Source organism: Strix aluco, chromosome 15 (assembly GCF_031877795.1).
Source record: "Strix aluco isolate bStrAlu1 chromosome 15, bStrAlu1.hap1, whole genome shotgun sequence".
Classification (NCBI taxonomy): domain Eukaryota; kingdom Metazoa; phylum Chordata; class Aves; order Strigiformes; family Strigidae; genus Strix; species Strix aluco.
Genome location: NC_133945.1, coordinates 6,611,602 through 6,630,757, shown reverse-complemented (window position 1 = coordinate 6,630,757; position 19,156 = coordinate 6,611,602). Strand labels below are relative to the sequence as shown.

General features: G+C 48.3%; 1 protein-coding gene across 3 annotated transcripts in view; it reads left to right on the top strand.

The window, feature by feature from the left end:
- Positions 1–19,156, top strand: part of LMF1 (lipase maturation factor 1) — a 203,577-nt gene that overhangs the window by 139,186 nt on the left and 45,235 nt on the right. For all 3 annotated transcript variants that reach the window (XM_074840918.1, XM_074840919.1, XM_074840920.1), the window contains one exon: positions 1,555–1,722. In XM_074840918.1, the coding sequence (XP_074697019.1) occupies positions 1,555–1,722 (168 nt within the window). The remainder of the gene's footprint in view (positions 1–1,554; positions 1,723–19,156) is intronic.

The following is a 19,156-nucleotide window of genomic DNA, read 5'->3' as shown; positions in this document are numbered from 1 at the left end:
GGCCACGGGCAGCGGCTGCATCACAAGAGGGGGATAAACATGCTGCCTTCCTACGGCTCCGGCCTGCTGGGATCGGGCGGTTACGTGCTGGAAACTGGGTCATCTCGGGCTAAACGCTACACCTGGTAGGACTGATACATCATCTAGGTCAGTTTTGGTTAAAGCACTTTAAAAAAAAATAATAGAAGAATCCAAGAAAGCAACCTGCCTTCTTGGAAGGCTAAAGGCATTTCTGAGCAATTTGGGATCAAGGTAAGAGGATCTCTTTGTGAGCCTCCCTGACGTTCTGGGAATGCTCAAGAGCAGTCCAACAAGGAGATTAACTCAAACCAGGTCCTGTGCGGAGGGGAAGGACGCTTGGTGGCACCCGGGGCTGCTGCTGCCCCGGGAGCGGGGAGCCCTGACCTCCCACCCCCTTGCCGGAGCGGACTTGGCAGAGCTCCTTGACCCCGACACCGCTCCATCCGGCGCCGGTGTCCGAGGAAGGAAGGATGCGGTCTCCTGTCCTGAGGGGTTACAGCAGCCTCAAATCCATATAAAGCAACAACTTTATTAATCCCAGCTTTGCTAATAAGGAATTACAATAGTTGTGGGATTTGGCAGTGGAAGCACGCTCAGTTGCCATGCATAGTACAGTATTTTCCCTGTTTTGTTTGTATTTTAGATTTAACTACAAATAATTTAAAGATGTGTTGTGTCTCCTTCAATTAAAATTTGCATCTTCATCCTCTCTTCTTTTTTTGTCACCATTCTAAAACAATACTAATGAATTTGAGCTTGTCAGATAAGCTAAGATAAATCGTTCTTTCTTTTTGCTAAAATTGCATCATTTCTTAGGGTGGCAGTTATTAACATATCAGGATTTGGTTTTGTTTCCTTTGTAAAATTTGCAGCTTTATTGTAGTGGATGGAAGATCTCCCAGTGTCAAAAAATTGCAGGCTGATAGAAGAATAATATTGTCACAAGGCCAGTATGTAAATACCTTAAACCAATATAGCATGTTTAGAGGAATTACACTTTCCTCTCCCAAATTACGATTTTGGAAAGCAACTCTACCACCACATTTATTTCAAATTTAAACATTTTGAAAGAGTATCTCCTAGGTTTTGAAATCTGGTTTCCATTCCTGGCTCTGTTTGACCTACTGTGTGACCCTGAGGAAATCTTTTTCTCAGTTTCTGTATCTGCTTAGTTGCTCTGATGATCTTCAGCACTTGTGCAGAGCGATTTAACATCCGTCGGCATCGAGCTCTGTGTAACATTTCAGTATTAAATAATGGTGGGTTTAATTTAAGATGAATGGAGTTTGGTTATGATGAAAAAAGAGAAAATTAGGACTCTTGTTTTTTAAAAGATGTGTTGCTTTAAAGATTCCTTGGGTTTGCATGAAAACAACTGAATAAAGTAATTTTCTCTAAAAAGAAATGAGTGCCCAGAGGCAAAGGATGGTTCTCCTGTGAGCAAACTTGGGGAAAGAAATAAGGAAAAAGGCCAAGAGACCCTGATGATGAGACTTGGAGGGGGATTGATTCTTTTTTTCTTCCATCTTTCAGACGCAGCCGGTGCCCAACCCCATCGCCTACTTCATGCATCGCTCGCCGTGGTGGTTTCACCAGTTCGAGACCCTGGTCAATCATTTCATCGAGCTGGTGGTGCCCTTCTTTCTCTTCCTGGGACGGCGGATGTGCATCCTACACGGCTTCTTGCAGATCCTCTTCCAGGTGAGATGCTCCCGGGTTTACTGCCTAAGGGTCTTGTCTTCACCCAGGATGGAGCAGGGGGTGTTTGAAGGGGGTAAAACCTCTCCCGCTGCCTGCGGCCGGGGGCCATGGGGTGGGCTGGGACCTGGGTGGCCGAGATGCAGACACACGTTCCTCACACCGGCTCCGTAACCTGCCACGAGGACGTGGGCAGCTGTGCCAGGAGCGGCAGCGGTGCGGGTCGCTGAGGCCCAGCTTCTCGGAGCGGGAGCCGCATCCAGAGGAACTGACTCAAGCGGCAGGTCGAGAGTTCAGGCTCAAGTGAATCAGGATGATTCACAGCTATTAACTGTTGGCTCTCGGGTGGTTTGCGCTGGCGTGGCTGCTCTTAGTGTGATGCTAGAGGTTTGTTTCTCTTGTCGCTGGTTTGGTTTCCGTTCATACGGATGGTAGAGAAATGTCAGCCCAGGACTAGTGCAGAGGGTCTGATCCTGCGGCTGTGGGCAGCTGGGATGAATAGTCACATTTTTTTCAAAAGTTAATTTTTATAGACATCTTTCAAGCCCTTTGAAGGGATTTTTTTTATACATATATTTAACATTCAAGGGCTGTTTTTTATCTCTGAAGATGTTTGAGCTGTTTTTCACAACCATCAGATTCACTGAGGCTCGTAGTGAAAATAATTTCTTCAAAAATTAATGTCATTCCTGTTCCAGTTGAATCTGTTGGGGTGTTTTTGTAGGTGAAATAAATAAATCTGTGCAAAAGTCAGAGGACAGAAGCTTCTGCATATATACTTTCCTAGACCACATCTGATTTCTCTCGTCTCTGCCCCAGCATAATTCAAAGAGCCCACTAGACCCCAGCCACTCCGACCCGCAGAAGCGCAGCTTTCAGCCCTTGCTGACTGCAACGTTTGTTCAATATTGTTTCAGCATCATGAAATTCATACTTGGTAGCTGCTACTGCTTCCTCTAAATACGTGTGATGATTAAACTGGAGAACAGCTTATAAACTCTACTGGTAAACCACAAAAATGCTGATCAGATTTTAAAGAGCTGACATAAAAGCTGCAGGATTTGTGTCCTCGCAGAGATGCCCGCTCCTTCTCTGGCATCCAAAACGCGTCCCGTTGTGTCTGGGTACCACCGAACGTAGAGCTTGTACCTCTGCTCACTCGGCACTGACGTCGGGTTTGGTTTAGTTAGGATGGATCTTCTGAGGCAGCTGGAGGTCCCGACAGCGGAGCAGAACAGCTCTGACCCAAAGAGGTCTTGGGGCATTGCTCCAGTTGTGTTTGTGACGGGCATCACACCTGAGGTTTTCAGTGTCACTGGGAGGATCATATTCAGCCCAACCCTAAAAAACCTGCTCTTTTGTCTCATGGACAAAGCAAAACATCCCATCTCTGTCATCTGCTCATTGCAGCAGCAGGCGGGTGTTGAGGCACGGTGGAGATTGGATTAGCAGGCAGGAATTGTGAGTAGAAATACTTTACGTGTGAGGAAGTGTAGGGGGGATGGCGATGGCTCCTTCTAAGGTGAGCGGACCCAGAAGGGAGCAGGACACACCACGCTCTATCAGAAAACAAACCACATTGCCAAATTCCAGGCTTTGGCACGGCTGCCATGTTCTCAGGGCAGAGCTGTCGTGCTCTGCTCGCTTCTGTGTTGGTAGAAAAATAATAGCGTGACGAACTGAGATGATGATGCTTTGTCTTCACATCTCTGCCAGAAGAAACTTCCAGGAGCAAAAAACCTGACCAAACGCTCCTCTCTCATCCCCTTCTCAGCTCTGGGTTTCTGGGTCCTGACCAGTCTGGGGCACAGTGGAAATTCAGCCCCAAGCCCCCGGCCAGGGCTCTCGGGCTGGCGCTGGGCTCCAGCACCCTCACGCCTCCTCCAAGGGCCCCTAACGAGCAGCACGACTGTTTGTGTGCTGGAGGACTTCAGACGGAGCCACTGGGATCTGAAAAAGCCAACTACATACAATAAAGGCTCATAATGACATATTGTAAATGCATGCATCTAACCACCCTTTAATTGGCGCTTTATTGATAGTTTGCAATTACTGACTTATTTCTATCATGAGGGGAGTCTGCAAAGGAAAAAAGGGTCCCAGTGTAAAATGCAGCTCTGGTGCATTTATAGCATTTCAACAAAAACCTGTTTATTTAATATTTACTGCTCTTTTCTTCATTCAGAATGACTTTTATTGACAATACTTCTGCTCTGCAAAGGAAGCAATAAAGTTTAATGTTGATATACCACTTAATTCTGCTTTTCAAGATTTGAATTGACATTACATGCAAGTTTTATTGGACATTTTATAATTGTTATTGGAGTCATGGTGGCTAGGTTGAGTAAGTGTATTTTTCCAGATTCCAACTGGCCTGGAGAATATTGCTTTGTCAGGAACCCAAAAAAAGTTGTGCTTTAAAGAAAAAAGCCTTTTTTTTTTTTTTTTTCCAAGTGTGAACTTATTCTTCTTGCCTAGTTCACGTTTGTAAGGAAAAAGGCTTAGCGAGTTTGGAAATGTCAGAGAGGAGGGGCCTGGCAGCCCGCCGGCTCGGCGGAGCGGAGAGCGCGCCAGGAGGGTGGATGTCTGTCCCCACTGGATCCCCCCGGGGTGGTGCCGGCCGTGCCGTAGGCAGACTCTGCTGGTCCTGGTGTGCTGGACCATCCTGGACCACCTACCACGCAGGAGATTTGGGTCACGACGACTGAAACACACTCTGCGCGGGCACGTCTCTGCACCGTCCCCTTCCCCGTGCTCACCCACCCACCCATGTCCTTACAAGACCTGAACGGGGAGCCCGAGGGGCTGGGACACCCCATGATTTTTGGTGTTTTGTGTGCGTTGACGTTGCCGTGATCTCAGTTTGGGGTCTGCCTGCTCTAACATGAGTCCCCAGGGCTTGAGCTTCCAGAAATCTCCCCCTTTGGCTGGTTTTTGATCTAAAATAAATCGAAGAGTCTTACTTATTGCAAGTCTCTCAATAGAAATAGTCTTTGCTCAAAAAAAAATAATCAAGGAGCAGGTTGAATGCTGGCCAGTTCCCATTAGAAAAATCATTATTCATTGTCACTAACCACCAGATTGGGGAGGGCTTTGTGATTTACAGCTGTGGGTGTAGTTTTTGCAGGACATCTGCACACAGAGAGAGAGAGATTCTCAATCAGATTGCAGCGCCCAGAGCACGTTTACCAGGATCAAAGGTGAGCAGAGAGAAAATGTCATCCAAGATTTTACAGCCAGGCCCCATCAGCCGCTTGTCCCCCGGGCAGGCTGCGCAAGAGCTCCCCAGCCGCCAGTGCAGCTGCTCGCGGTCCCGGCCAGGGGCTCAGGGCTGGGGACTGTCCCCACGGTGTGGCACCGGGGTCCCACCACGCTGCCTGTCCCATGCACGCCAGAGACAGTGAGCGGGTGCGTGTCCTCCCTGCTCCCAAGAGAGAGGTTTGGATGGGCAGCGCTGACCCTCTCACTTGATTCTCCGATCCCGAGGCAGCTGTTTGCGCTGAAGAGGTGGCCGTGGAGGGGAAACTCTGGTATGTGGCACATCCAAGGGTGAGGAGCCTCATGACGCAGCCGCCACAGGGGTTCATGCTCAGCAGGGCCAGACAGCTTGACTGTGCCCATCTTGCTTTGTGCCATCACACACGTCCCAAAAGCAAAGACTCCCAAACTCTGCACGGTTTGACATCACCCCTGAGGCATTTTTCTTCCTTTGGTGTCTGCTGGGATTCACAGAATCATCTCGGTTGGGAAAGACCTTGAAGATCATCTAGTCCAACCATTAACCTCACACTGACCATTCTCATTCAAACCCCCCAGGTTTCTGAGACCCAAAGTAGTGCATCAACCCATCCCACCTGCAAGGGAGCCTGCTCAAAAGATCTCATCCTTCCTGAAAGCGTTAGCGGGTGATAGTGGCAAAGCCTCCCTGTTAGACTCCATGCTGAGAGCATCCTTTTGCATTTAGAAAGAAATCTTAGGTGAAGGGCAGCCAATTATAGAGGATCTCCAAGGTAAATATGCAGCATTGTTTCAAAAACACATTCTTTCTAGCATTTATGGTACGTAGAAATCCAAATCTAAACCAGAAATTAAACTAAATGGACGTTTAACTTTTCAACATCGTTAGGGATTTATTGTAAGCAGGTGCCAGACTTGACGTGCCGAGCAACACTGCTGCAAATTGTCTCTGCCAGGAATAAAGCTGGAGGAGAGACTTGTAACTCAGCTCCTTCCCTGCTCAGCTCTGCACTCCAGCCCTGTAAAATCAGGCTGGTGAGAAATGGCCAGTCTGAGCCACAGAAACCTCCAAATAAGCCTGAGGTGGAGTTTGCCCTTTGCTCGTACGTAACCAAGGGTCCTTAGAGTTTTTGAGAGTTCGCTAAATATCGAAAGCTTTTTGCTACCACTTACTGTCATCCTTCCTGGGGAGTACAGGGACATTTTGTAGCTGCTGTGTTGAGGCAGGACCGTGTTCGCCAAGATGCTCATGTCTGGAGCAGGGATATGTGCACCCCCTCTTTAAGTTTAAACTTCCAGTGCTGAGGTTGGGGTTTTGGACACCTCTAATTCATAAGGATGGAGTGGTTTTCATTGAATGTCCCTTGATGGTGGCTGCTGAACGTGATGTTCACTTACAGGGATGGAAATCCAGCTGCAGGTGGTCGCAGTGGCCAGTGTTTTTACAAATCACTTTGGTGAATGATTCTTTCATTTTGATTCTGATAGTACCAGTTGGCTGATTTTGTAGGAGCATTGGGGTCTGAGCCTCAAAAATATAGAAGTAGATCTGAAGCATCCCTAAGTTCAGGAGAAATCAAGCCCAGAATGTGGCTGTTAGTATCTTGAGGGGGAAGAAGGGGTCTTGGAGACCACAGGTGAGGTCTGGACCCCTGTTATTCTTGGTTCTGTAGAAGCATCAAGTCGGAGCCTGCCCATGGCCTGAGGAGCTTGTGGTTTTAAGGGGGAGGGAGGATGAAAGTGCTGCGTGGGGAAGGCAAATCCCTTCCCCTGCCCGCAGGTCAGTGGCACAGGACCCCTTCCCACCACATCACCTACGAGAGCGTTGTGCCGTGTCCCCTCTGTCCCCGCTGACGCCTCCGTCCCCTGCTCATACCTCGGCCCCTGTGTCCACCCCTGCGTTCAACCACCCACGGCCAGGGAGAGCCGAGTACCCGTGGCCGCGAGTGAAACTGGAGAGGGTGCAAACCCACGGCCTCGCTGCTCTGCGGGTGTTTCGCTGTGCTCTGGAGCTGGCTCCTAAAACCCTGAAGCTGCATGTTTTTCACGACATCTAATGCACAGCTTACACCAGCAAACGTATTTCTTGGCTCCTTAAGCCAGGCAGTAAAATTACATTGCTTGGCAAACGAGTTGATGAGGGGAAGCGAGAAGAAAGCCAAAAAGGCAGGAAAAAGCCACCTTGCCCCTATGAGCTGGCAGGTAGTGCTGGGTTAGAGAGCACGGCAAGGAGCCTGCAGCACCCGGGCAGGGGGGGCTGAGTTTTCTTAGAGCCAGGGGATGGTTTTGGCTGTGCCAGATGGGAAGGATCTTCAGTATCACAAAGGTAAAATCCAGAAATAAATAAATAGTAAATGGAAAATATAAGGCTAGCACTGTTGGAAAGACAGGGTCGTTCATTTGCTTCCATGCTGCTGTTCTGGGTCACAGTCCTATAGGCACAGTTTGGGGTTTTTAGGATGTGGGGAGAGTTTTAGACCTTCAAACCCCCTTAGATTTGAATGAATTTGGGGAGCCTGACTCCTCTCCGTGGCCCCTGAAAGCTCCTGGCACGTCCTCCCGCGTGGAACATCCTCTGGAGCGGGGCCATTTGTGCCGGGATGAGCTCAACCCCCAGCGTCACACGTCAGGACAGAAGTTCCCCGAAGGAGCCGGGGTGGCGAAGCTTTAGGGTTGCCAGTTCTTCCCTGCCACTGGTCCTCCTCCCGTGGAGGCTTGGCAGTGGGCTGAAATTCAGGCTATCCCAGGATGTTTTTCAGCAGGAGCCGTATATAAAGCGGGGGGATGACAATGCCAAGAGCGAAGCTGAATTCCAGCCTTGCGGAAGGCAAAGATAAAACTTCCACAGCCAAAACCCCCTCAAACTCACAAAGAAAACTCCTGGGACAGCTCTCGGGGTCCGGCCAAGGAGCTGCGCGGGAACGCGGCAGCTTTACGAGCTGGTGGAGGGCCAGGGGGGAGGACCCGCTGAGAGGGAGCACCCGGGCTGGGGGGGCTGCAGCAGAAACCTCCTGCAGCAGAAACCTCCTGCAGCAGAAACTTCCAGCTCTTTTCCCTCGGAAAAGCTCTGAGCACGACCCTTGCCCAGCCAGGCACCGCACCGGGGACACGCAGCCCCTGTGCTCGTGGGAGCCGGGAACATGCAGGAGAGAGGGAAGCAATGTCATTTTCCTCTTCTTTTTGTTTTTTAAGCAGAAAACAGTTGTTGAATAAATAAATATTTTCTGTTCTTTTTTGCCTTGGCTTGGACAAACCCCAACCTCCTAAAAATTTTGATGGAAATGGACATTTTCCTCCAGCTAGTCCTTTTCCCATCTCCGTTCCAAAGCTGTGCATGGGAGGCGAAGCGGGGGTTTTCCCCCTCTCTTTTGGGAGGGGAGAACCAAGCCCCCCGCTTCCATCGCTGCTGCCTCTGCCATGCCACAAGATGTTGGAGGGATGAACTGCCCTTCCAGCCACACACGCGCAAATTAAATCATGCTGTTGCAGTGCCACAGCTGCAACATATTGTGTTGCTGACTTAGGAGGTAGCAGAGGTCACAGCAGCAGCCCAGAAAGAAGGAACAAAAATTAAACAGCTCCCCCCTTCCCTGCAGAAAGTGTCTGAATCCAGTGTTTGTTTTCACTTGTCAGATACGAGCTCGGTTTTGTTCTTTTTCTTAGGCTGGTGTAAATCAGATGTGTGTCTCCAGGAGGTTTATCAGGGTTACACAAGTCCCAGGCTTGTGGCAGAAGAATCAGGCCCTTTGTTTGTGCTTTAATTATGCACCTATAGGACATTTGCACTCCTCCAGTAGTTGTTTTTCTTTATTGATGCAGAATAGTGTCGTTACTTTATGAACATGTTGTGCATGAGAATAAAGCCGCTGCCTGTTTTGCTGTAGGAGCCACCCCAGGCTCCAGCCAGGAAATTCGGGCATCAGTTCCGCACTTCTCCCATAGAGATCAGCCGTGTGAGTAGCTTGGAGTTGAGACCGTAAAAGAGACCTCGGGAGATATTCCTCCAGGTGATATCCCCAGGCCAGGCTCTGATTTCACTCGCAGATCCCCTGCGGGGACGGCTGTTGGGGTGCGGGGTCTCCCTGGACCAGCATCTCTGGCTGCAGCATCCCTGGGAGGCTGCGAGCGAGTGGGTGTTCGCTGCTCGGGCTGGGCAGCAGCACAGCCTTTCCCCTGCGAAAACAAAGAGGAAATTCAGCCTTCACAAAAGTCCAAATTTTGTTGATTTTGTTGTGGTTTAGAAAAAAACAACAAACGGAGAGCGTCCCAGGAAAATTAACAGCAGAACATGAGTTTGCTGCTAGGGGAGGAATGGGCTGATGGAAAATAGTTTTGCTGCTCAATTGTTTAAAAATCTGCTTTGGACTCGGGTCTGAGACGGAGGATGCAGGGAGAGCGTTTTAAAAGGTTGTTTGGGACCCTTGAAGCACTGGACTGGGATTATGGAGATTAATCATCAGCGCTGCAGCCTCTGGGTCGCCCGGGCCAGCCCCGTGCACCCATCCCGGCTCCCACAGGCGAGGGGCGGCCGTGGTCCTCCTGCCCCTCGCTCGTCCTCCAGCCTCCCGTGCTCAGCCCTGGCGCGGCTCCAGCTCGGCTTTTCTCGACAGCAAAACAAAAGGAATGTGAAATCAAAGGAGTTGCAGGGTAGATTTTCTGTTACATTTAAGCCACCTTAAATTAAATAGCAAGCTATACCCCCCACCCAAAAAAATCTAACTTAAGCAGGCAGAACCCAAACTATTTAACCACTCCTATATTTGATTTCACATCCAGCTTGATAGTATCTGTTGCGAGGCGAGGCTGCTGTGCCAGACACGAGAATACCAGCACATACCACCCCAAATCAGTAAATAACGCTGCTCGTATAATGGTGTCTGGTATTAGTTAGCAACAAGTTAAGTTCTTGCATTCTGCAGTAGTCGGAGTGACTTAGAAACACTTACTGTTAGCCATAGGAGTGCATTTAATTAGCTTCTGATTCAGGGGGCTGGGGGTTTTTTCTCTTCTCTTTTCTTTTTTTTAAATCATTAAATAAAGTGTCACCCCTAGCCAGTGCTGTAAACTCTATTTTGATTGTGGCTGCAATAACCCCTTTGGGCGTCATTCAAATTGTACTAAACAGTTTCTGGAGAGTGCTGGTTTCTCTCAAAATAAACCAAAGTCCGGCTTTGACAAGCTCTAATGAAAAACAAATTGTTATATTACTTAGAAAAATAATTTGAAGGAAGTCTGAATTAGTTGTAAAGGTGGAAAAGGTTCAGCTACTTGAAAATAGAAATTTGGAAGGTATTTATTTTAACCATTAAGCCAGCAGCCTTGAAATACAGCCTTGTTTGTTACAGAATGCGCCTAACGAGAGACATGAATCATGCTGTTAATCAGTATGGGAACTTGATTAATTGGAAGGGGGACCGTCAGTGACTCCAACAGGCGGAGCCGCCTGGCAGCAGTCTGCGACGGAGCCCTGGAGCTGGTGTGATTTACCATCAGTCATCCTGCTGGCACGCGGAGAGAAACTTTGGAGGGATCCCACAGCCTTGGGTTTGCGGGTTGTTGGTTTTTTTAAATTGAAAATAAAAAGTGGTTATTTGGGACACTGTCAGCCTTTGATTTTTGGTGCCTCTGCGTTTGGTTGTCCGACTTGAAACGTGATGGTTTTCCACGGAGGAGGGTTCGGAGTGTCTTGGAGGCAGCTGGTTAAGATGTCCCAGGCCGCGATGCCTGTCACCTCACCTTCGCTACTGATAGTGGTTTTGCTTATTAAACCTGAGAGCGAGATTTTACGCCCAGCTGTGAAATCAGATTTGCGTGGGAGGCCCCCAGGATGCAGGGCGCTGCCATGGCTATAAAAACACAGCAGGAAGGTCCGTATTAATTTTCACTGTTGACTGCGGCTCTTGGTTTTGGGGCCAGGAAGAGCTTGAGTGAGTTTGGCCATCCAAGAGCACTGTTTTGTTTCAGAGAAGCGTATATTGGCTCATATGGCAAAAGGATATGGTGGCAGGGAGGGGAGAGAGCGTGCGGCCGTGCCAGAGGGATGAGTTCCAGCTGAGTTTCAGGGTCGTGGTGGAAGGTGCCACGTGTGTCGGGCTGTCCCGGTGGCGGTGGCCTGGGTTGGGGCCATCGGTATCATCACAGTAACCACGGTGGCCAAACCAGGGAGACCCAGGGGTCAGGTAGGCTCCAGTGGCCCTGCGTCCTTGGGTGTGGTGCTAAGCTCTGACGTTCAAAGATCACAGGTTAGATCCCCACGTTGCAAGATTTGCTTAAGTGTAATGAAAGCGCAACCAATTCTGGCTGCCCTCGGTGTTTCTTCCGCGTTACAGCCTTCCAGGGTGCTCTCAGGTCTCATTTTCTGTGCTGCTCTGTGTAGGCTTTACACCCCTCTCCTCTTCGCACTACATGAACACCTTCCAGAGCCGTATTAAATGACATGGCTGACATCCACCACATGTGCTCCTTCCTTTGCCAAGGGAAGAGGTTGTGGAGTACTTCGGCTCCTAGGGCTCTGGGGCAGGGTTGGGGTATTTTTTTTTTTCCCGTTTTAATTTTGCATTTGATTTTCAAGATATCTCTGCGATCCAGAACCTTTGTGTCTGCAGTCCTCTAGCAGAATTTCCAGGTGCTTGGGCTCGAAGAGAGAGAAAAATCAATTACAATGATGTTGTCAGTGAAACGATATGAGTTGGCGAGGCTGCAATAGCTTCAAAACATCTGCACTTTCCAGATGTGATTCGCTCGATGCTGTGCTGCAGCATTTGGGTCCAAACAAGGATGGGAGATAAAGTATGTGTTGCACATGTGATTGCATGTATGTGTAAGTGTATGTATAAAACATTATTTCTAATAAGAGCCAGACCAGCTATAAACCAGAGATGTTACTGAAGTCAGTGACATGATCTTGAGCATTCACTGTTACCATATTTCCAGTGATGATTATTTATTTCTGTTTAGGTGTAGCTACTAAAGCTAACTAAAGCCATTATGATCCATTAACGTCGCCCAAGCCAAAGGACTCGCCCACTAATACGTGTCACATGTCTTAAGGCTGTAGCTTTATCCAGTTTCAGTGTAATGGCTTGAAGTGGTGGTAAAGTTCTTCCAAGTTTAATCACATTTTCAGTACCTTATTCCTGATCTGAACTGGTCACGTTGCATCTTCCCAAGCCCTTGGCTCTCACCAAGTCTTTGCTTTTCGGCAGGGTGACAGTGGTGGTGGTGGTATTTGGATTTTGGTTTCTCTCCTCCCACCATCTAGATTACGGGACCTTTAAATAATGTTTTATATTCCATTTCAAAAAAGAAGAAATCAGAACAGCCTAACTGGAAACAGATGGCAGATTATGAACTTTTTTTAAAGGGAATTTATAATACATGTATTATGAAGAGAATCATTTAATAGTGTCAGATATAGAAGTGTGAAGACAGAACGTGCCCGTTTGAGGAGTGGAAGGGGCTGAGAGTGGGCTGTTGCCTTTGGTGCGGTGTTCTTGGGGGTGAGGGGAGGATTTTGCTGCAGTTAATGGTTACAGCGAGCTCTCCTGGCTGAAATGAGGGCTTCCTACCATTACTGCTCTTTATCTTTCCCCTGCTATCACTGGCTACAGGAGCAGTTTAAATTCTGCTCTTAGCTTGGGTTTCTGGGTTCAGGTTAGCAAAGCCAGGGAGCCCAGTGGGTCAGGACTCCTCAGAACAAGCTCTTCCCTCCGTGTGTGGGAAACCTGACTCTGTTGATTCTGTCTTCAGCCATGTCCCAATTTCCTTGCAGAGACGTAGCTCTACACATCTTCCTTGGCAGCTGTGCCCGTGGGGAGGGGTGTGCCGGGGCAAAGGCCGGGGCAGGCTGACGGCATCGCTGCAGTGCACGCGTCGGCTGGGCTGGGACCTGCTGGGCAAAGACCGGAGCTGCAGATACCAGCTTGTGGGGCAGATCTTCATGTGGGGCAATCAGGGTAACCCAGAGTCCATCGAGACATACCTGGGTGGCCAGATGATACCTTCGATCCTCCCAGGTGGTCAACTCAGAGGTTTTATTAATTTGCATCTTTCAATAAGTGATTTTCTGCGAAGTTAAATTAGTGCATCTTTTATGTGTGTGGATAGTTGGATTTAAGCACACCTTGCGTCGGCTGAATCCATAAAACTACCCACGGATCAGAGGTGCAAGTTTTACCAGTATCCCTTGCACAAAGATTGGATAGCTTTAATTAGAGCCACTAGAATGTAATTTCAGAGTCAAGATAAAGCCGTGGAACTTAGTGTCGGGGCTGCTTAGAGGTGGAGGTGAAGATGGATTTTATAGTGTCCTGCTTTGATGAAAATAACTCATTTGCTTGTTCTGGGCTAAATTGCTGGGTTTAGTGTTTCTCTGTAATGATGCTGCCTCCAGAGAGGTCTTATTTTGATTTGGAAGTGTTGGGATGAGGATGCAGCCCTGAGATACTTTAGCCCACACGCAGTTTACACAGCTGTATTATCTGATTCCCCAGGCACCACCAAAGACATTATCTCTTTGGTGATGCAACAGCTAGAAATTGCAGGAAACCTGTGTCACTCATTACTTTCATCTTCCTATAAAAAACTGGGGTTTCTTGGAGCCGGTGACTCAGAGAAATTGTGGATTAGTGCAAGATACTCTTCAGGCAGCTGTGGTTTGTTTGCCGCGCTGGCCGGGATGAGGGATGTTGCCCTTGGACGCAGGCAGCGGCACCCAGCTCTTCCCGGGGTGCCCACCCACCCGTGGGATGGAGATGCTGGGCGATGGGCGGGGGTGGTCCTCGCCTGGAGACTTGTTTGCAAACCCCAAGTCTCACTTTTCCTTTCCTGAGGGTGATGTTGGCATTTTGCAGAAGGATAATGGGGTTTTCTCGCTGCTGTAAACTGAGTCGGTGGCTGAGCTCAGCCGAGCCTTGAGCCCCAAAATACCTTGTTCCAGGCCAGCGTTTGTAGCACGAGGTCTCACCTCTCTTGCTTTCCTCTGAGGGACTCTTGCATTTTAGTTTTGCCTCTGCCAGGAGCACGCTGACAGTTTTTCTGTCCACGGGAGGTTTTGGTGATTAACTGCTCGTTTCACACATACGCAACCCCCTTTGAAGATGGGTTAAGCTAAACAGGAACAACACAGGTTTGTTCTGGGCTTGATGTCTACATGTGGAGCTACTCAGGAAGAGATATGGCGCTTTAAATTTACACCCTACTTTAATTAGAAAAACTTGCAAGCACCAAGAGACCCTAGATCAATGCCAGTTTTGCAAAGGCTGAGAAAGCAAGTGCCTAAAACAATGTTCCCTACTCATCACATCGGCACTTCTTGTGACTTGTGCTGATGAGAGGAGAGATGAAAGAAAAAATCCCAGAGGCTTTCTGGTAGCCGTGCGGCTGATTCATTCAACTAATAAAGATCCAAGGATCTGAACCCTCTAAAAGCTTGAAAAGCTGGATCTCTTGTCTGAAACATATTGTTACTGAACTCCTGCTGGTGTTAGAGGAAACATCTACGTGTGCATAGCACGGGTCTTTCCCAGTTGCACAGATCATGTATACGAGGTGGTGCAGTGGGAGCGTGGAGAAGGTCTAGCAGAAAAGCTCACAAAATAAGCAGTAAATCCTTAGAGCAGTTTGGGAATGTTTAGTATCAGATTATGGCCTGTGTGGCACAGCAGTCAGGGCTGGTAGGACATGTGGATTGATTTGCAAGCAAGCAGAGAGGAGGAGAGGGTCAGGTATTTCGGAGGAGCCCTCCTTGTGATAGCAGGTTGCTGCCTGGCTGCCCCTCTTGCTTCTGAAGTGCCCCTGTGTCACCTTGGCTGGTTTCTGTAGTATTTGGGTAACTCTGCGTTGGGTTTGTGCCAACAACCCAAACCATAGCCGTTCTGGCCAGCTCAGCACCATCGGCTTAAGGTGGGCTGGAAGTCACATTCACACCTGCATGTGCTCCATTAACCCTTCTCCCCCAGGTATATATATTTTTTATATATATATATATATATAAGAAATAGATAGCAGAACCTTCTTACTCCCCTCTGAAGGTGTGAAAGCCCCAGGTCTGCTCTGAGGAGTGCTCCTCCAGCGGCAGTGCCAGGCCGCAACCTTTGTAACGGCTGAAGCCATGAAAACCAGCAGATGACATGAGGAACCAAAACCTCCCGTGCCAAATGGTCTTTGCAAAATGCTCCCCCCGGTGTTTTGTAGCGATGCGTTTCCTGTTCATCTGCTCTCGTTTCTGGCCACGAGCCACAGGGATGGAAGCAACCCCTCGCCATATAATTGGATATTCGCCCCTGCATCCTCCCGGGGTGCAGAAGTCGTTGTTACCTGCCTGGGTTTGGTGTTAGGTGGTGCCTGGCAGGCATGGATCACTCTAATAACTGTACTGGTTGTTTCTTTGTGAAGCTCATCTTTTTCCTAGTAAAAAGAGATTGATGAATTTGTTTTCATCATTACCTTAACCAATTCCTCTGCAGGAGCCTTTTTTACCCAATTTCCAATGTCTTTTAGTAATAATTGCCTGGATACTTGGGTCTGTGCTGCCCTGTGCCAGGAGTCCTAAGGCTGGTTAACACTCAAGGTGAGATTTCCTCTGTATCTCCTTCAGCTGCATCCCCCTTCCTTGAGGAGACAGTAGATTTTGGGAGAGGTTAAATGATGAAAGCTTAGGTGATTCCTCCTGAGCAATGTAAGAGGTTAGGGAGAGGGATTTGCTGAACTCTGCATTCCTATAACATGAAACAGGTTGGGAGAGAAGGAAGGACAATCATTTCTCATCCATCAGTCAACCATCACATCATGGTCTCCTTTGGAGCGCCTGCCAGCTCCTGCTGCTGGGTGCTCTGGAGAGATGCAGAAATACAGGGGCAGTAGAAAACTCAGGAGGTAGTCAACTTAAATTTAAAATTTTCCTCTGGAAAAATTTCCTCTGCATTGTTTGTTTGGATTGGGGTTGGGAATGGCAGGAGTGGAGAATGGGAAAGGGACAGGGATTGCTTTTATTGCATCAATAATGTCATTTATTCCATAGCCAACCCTTGAAAACCAGTTCTAATCCCCACGCAAATCCCTCTGCAGCAACAACAGCAAATCTGCCAGTTCTCCTAATCAAACGCTGATCATTACTGTGGGCCAGAAACCTCAGAGGGAGCGAAGCCAAGGTAAAAGGGTCAGGATCTGGGGGAGGGGGCACTCTGAAACCCAATGCAACCAAATCGGCTCCGTCTCTGTGATTCAGTGGGCAGATGGGACGGTGCCAGAGACACTATGGGGCCAATATTTTTCTTTCCTCCCCGCAAAGTGTTCAGGGGCAGACAGTGGGGTCCTAAAGAAGTAGAGAGATCATTTTCCTGGGGCTATTTAGAAGAAATGTGACCACAGATAAGAACTGGAGATTCAAAATGTTGTCGTTCATCCTGTGTTCCTTCCCCTTCTCCACCCAGAAAAGAAGTGATCGGCTGGAGAGCCCCGGTTCGGGCGGTCACCTGTCTCTGGTCCTGATTGCCATCAGTAAAAGGGTTGTTGGTGCCCGCAGTATCTCTGCTGGAGGGTTTTCCTCTGGCCCCCATTACTGATTACTGGAGCACAGGGGAAAGGGAGGAAGATGTTTTCCTGGAAATCTGTACCTCAACTGTCTTGGCAGCCAAACCTGAAACAGCTCCGAGTCTTTTGCCCCCAACTTCATGTTTATGGTCAATCTGAAACTCCACCTGTGATCACCACATGCGTCCTCTGCAAGACTGCAGTAAATTAAAGCACAACAGGGAATTTTAAGAAATACATCCTCTTCCTTCTTGGAGTCAGGTTACATCGACCTCCAAACATCTGGACACAGTGTCTCAGGGCTCCCAGAGGTTCTGCCGTATTAAAGGTTCATCTGCCTTTGTTAAATTCCCGGCCTTTTCCCTTCCTCGTTGCCTCCTCTTGATTCAGCATTGCTTTCAGTGTGCCTGGCCATCTATGTAATTGGTATTTTATGTTCAGTATGTAAAACACACCATGGAATTTTAGTTATCTCTTGCCATGAGTAAACACAGAGCCATAACCCATTGCCATTTACTGTGCTCGTGGGAGAAGTCTAAAATAAAATATACTCCTATTTTTTCAAAAGCCTAAATTCCTTCTAAGCTACTGGTTACCAACATCCTAGAAGACTGAAATATAATGTTCATTTTTTTTAAAAAAAAGCTATTCTTTAGTATTCCCTAGGTCACAAAAATGCATTTGTTGGTATGATGCCCCTTTGCTTTGAAATTCCTTTGCCTGATCTCCAGGTTGCCCTGACAGGCAGGCTCTAATCACCACATCCTGCTAATTGAAGTGAAGAGTGCAGAGGTGGAAGCAAGTGGGTCCAGCTGCCTCCGACCGCTGGGTTTTGTTGAGTCCAGAGCAAGAGGGAGATGCAGAAGCCATCAGGAGGCTGTGCGGGAGCTGCGGTCGCCGGTCCTGTGGTGATCCCTGTTCAGAAGATAAAGTTGAACTCCAGCATCTCGTGGAAGTCACCCCATCCTCACCCCCGGGGAGCAGCACATCTCAGCTCACCCCCGTAGCACCACTACCCTTTAGTTGTTGTGCAAAGATCAACGCCCAGAAGGAAAATGCAACTCCAGGTTTTTGCTTTCTGCCTTTCAGGCATAGGCCTTAAGGTTTTAAAGACTTACATATGTGTTTCACTTGATGTGCTCTGAGTATTCCCATTGAAGTTAACTAAATGGATAAGACTTTGCAGGATTAAAGCCAAATGAGTCCTCACCCACCATGCTGGGAAGTCTTGTTGAAGTGGGTCACTGAAGGGAAAGGAGGAGGAGTCAGTACCGAACTTGCCCCTTTCATTTTATCCTTCTATTTATTTAAAGGATATTTTTTCTAAGACAGCTTGGGGGGAGAAAAGAAAAAAAAAAAAGCCCCAGGCTGTGGTGTAACCACCACAGTCAGATGTTGTCATGACTACTAAACAAGAAACCTAATTTATAAAATGAGGAAAAACATATGAATGTGAAATGAAAGAGAAAAAAAGAGAGAGACAATCTTAAAATATTAGCTATGATGTGGAGAAAAATATAAACAGACACAGTTAGGAAATTCCATAAGGAATATGACTTGTTTAATATTAATCATAAAGGAAAAGATTATGAGAGCTCCAAAGAGTGCCAAATGAAATACTCCACACACATCCACTCCTGTGATAAGAGTCCTTGCGGTGGTTTTCCTTGGCTGCTTGGGCAGTCAGTGCTCTTGGCCGCATGCCGGTGGAGATGCCCTGGTTGGAGGATGCCTCAGGGACATACCTGCTGGTTCTGCTGCTTCTTTCTTGGTGGTGCTTTGCCTCCCTTGCAGTACTGGTGCAGCATCTGAGTGCAAACCTCCATCCCGTCCATGACACCCAAAATAATCTGTACTTTTATTTAAAATATCAGTAAGTTGGGGAAAGTAGTTGAGTTTGGGGGTGCGGAGGGATTTCTCTGAATGGATCAGGCCAGAAATGGCTCTGATGTTCCTTAAGCCACAAGTTCATTGTCTTCCAAAGCTGAGGCTGCTGCAGAGAAGGGGCTGAGCACATTCCTGAGGTGTGTCTCCGGTGGGGTCTGCTCCTGGCTCTGTAGGTGCTGTGTCACACTGCTGCTCTTCCTGCCTCTCTCTTGCCATCTGGCCTCTCCTGAGTTTGGAAAGCACATGGAGATCCTGAAAGCAAAGCATTAGAGAAGTCCCAGGCGTTCATGATGTGAACATGAACACTCATGAGCTCACAGGCTAACGACCGTTCCTTGTGCAGGGCAGGGTCAAAACAGGGAACCCTGAGGGTCTTCAGGACCAGACTCACCCACAAGACACCTCTGAGCAGGTAGCACAGGGCCCCTTTAGAGCTCGCTGGGTCCATGCAAATACCTTGTGTTGTGTTGGGCTCGTCTGTTTTCTGGTGACAGTGCCCTGATGTGGCCCGGGGACCCATGACCACCAGCACCATGACAGCAGTGGTGCCACCACAAGACGCCAGAAAGGAGCTGCTCCGACCACAACTGCCAATGAGTGAGTCCTGGGAAATACCTATGTGGTATCTCGGGTGGAAAATCCTGGGCAGAACTGTAATTTGCTGCTTCGTTAAACTTCCCTCAGTCATGTCTGAGCTGTTCATGTATCTGTCACGCAGAGATTTCAAGGCTAAAATTGGGCGTTGGGAGATTAATGCCTTGTGGCACGTCCTGTGCTCCAT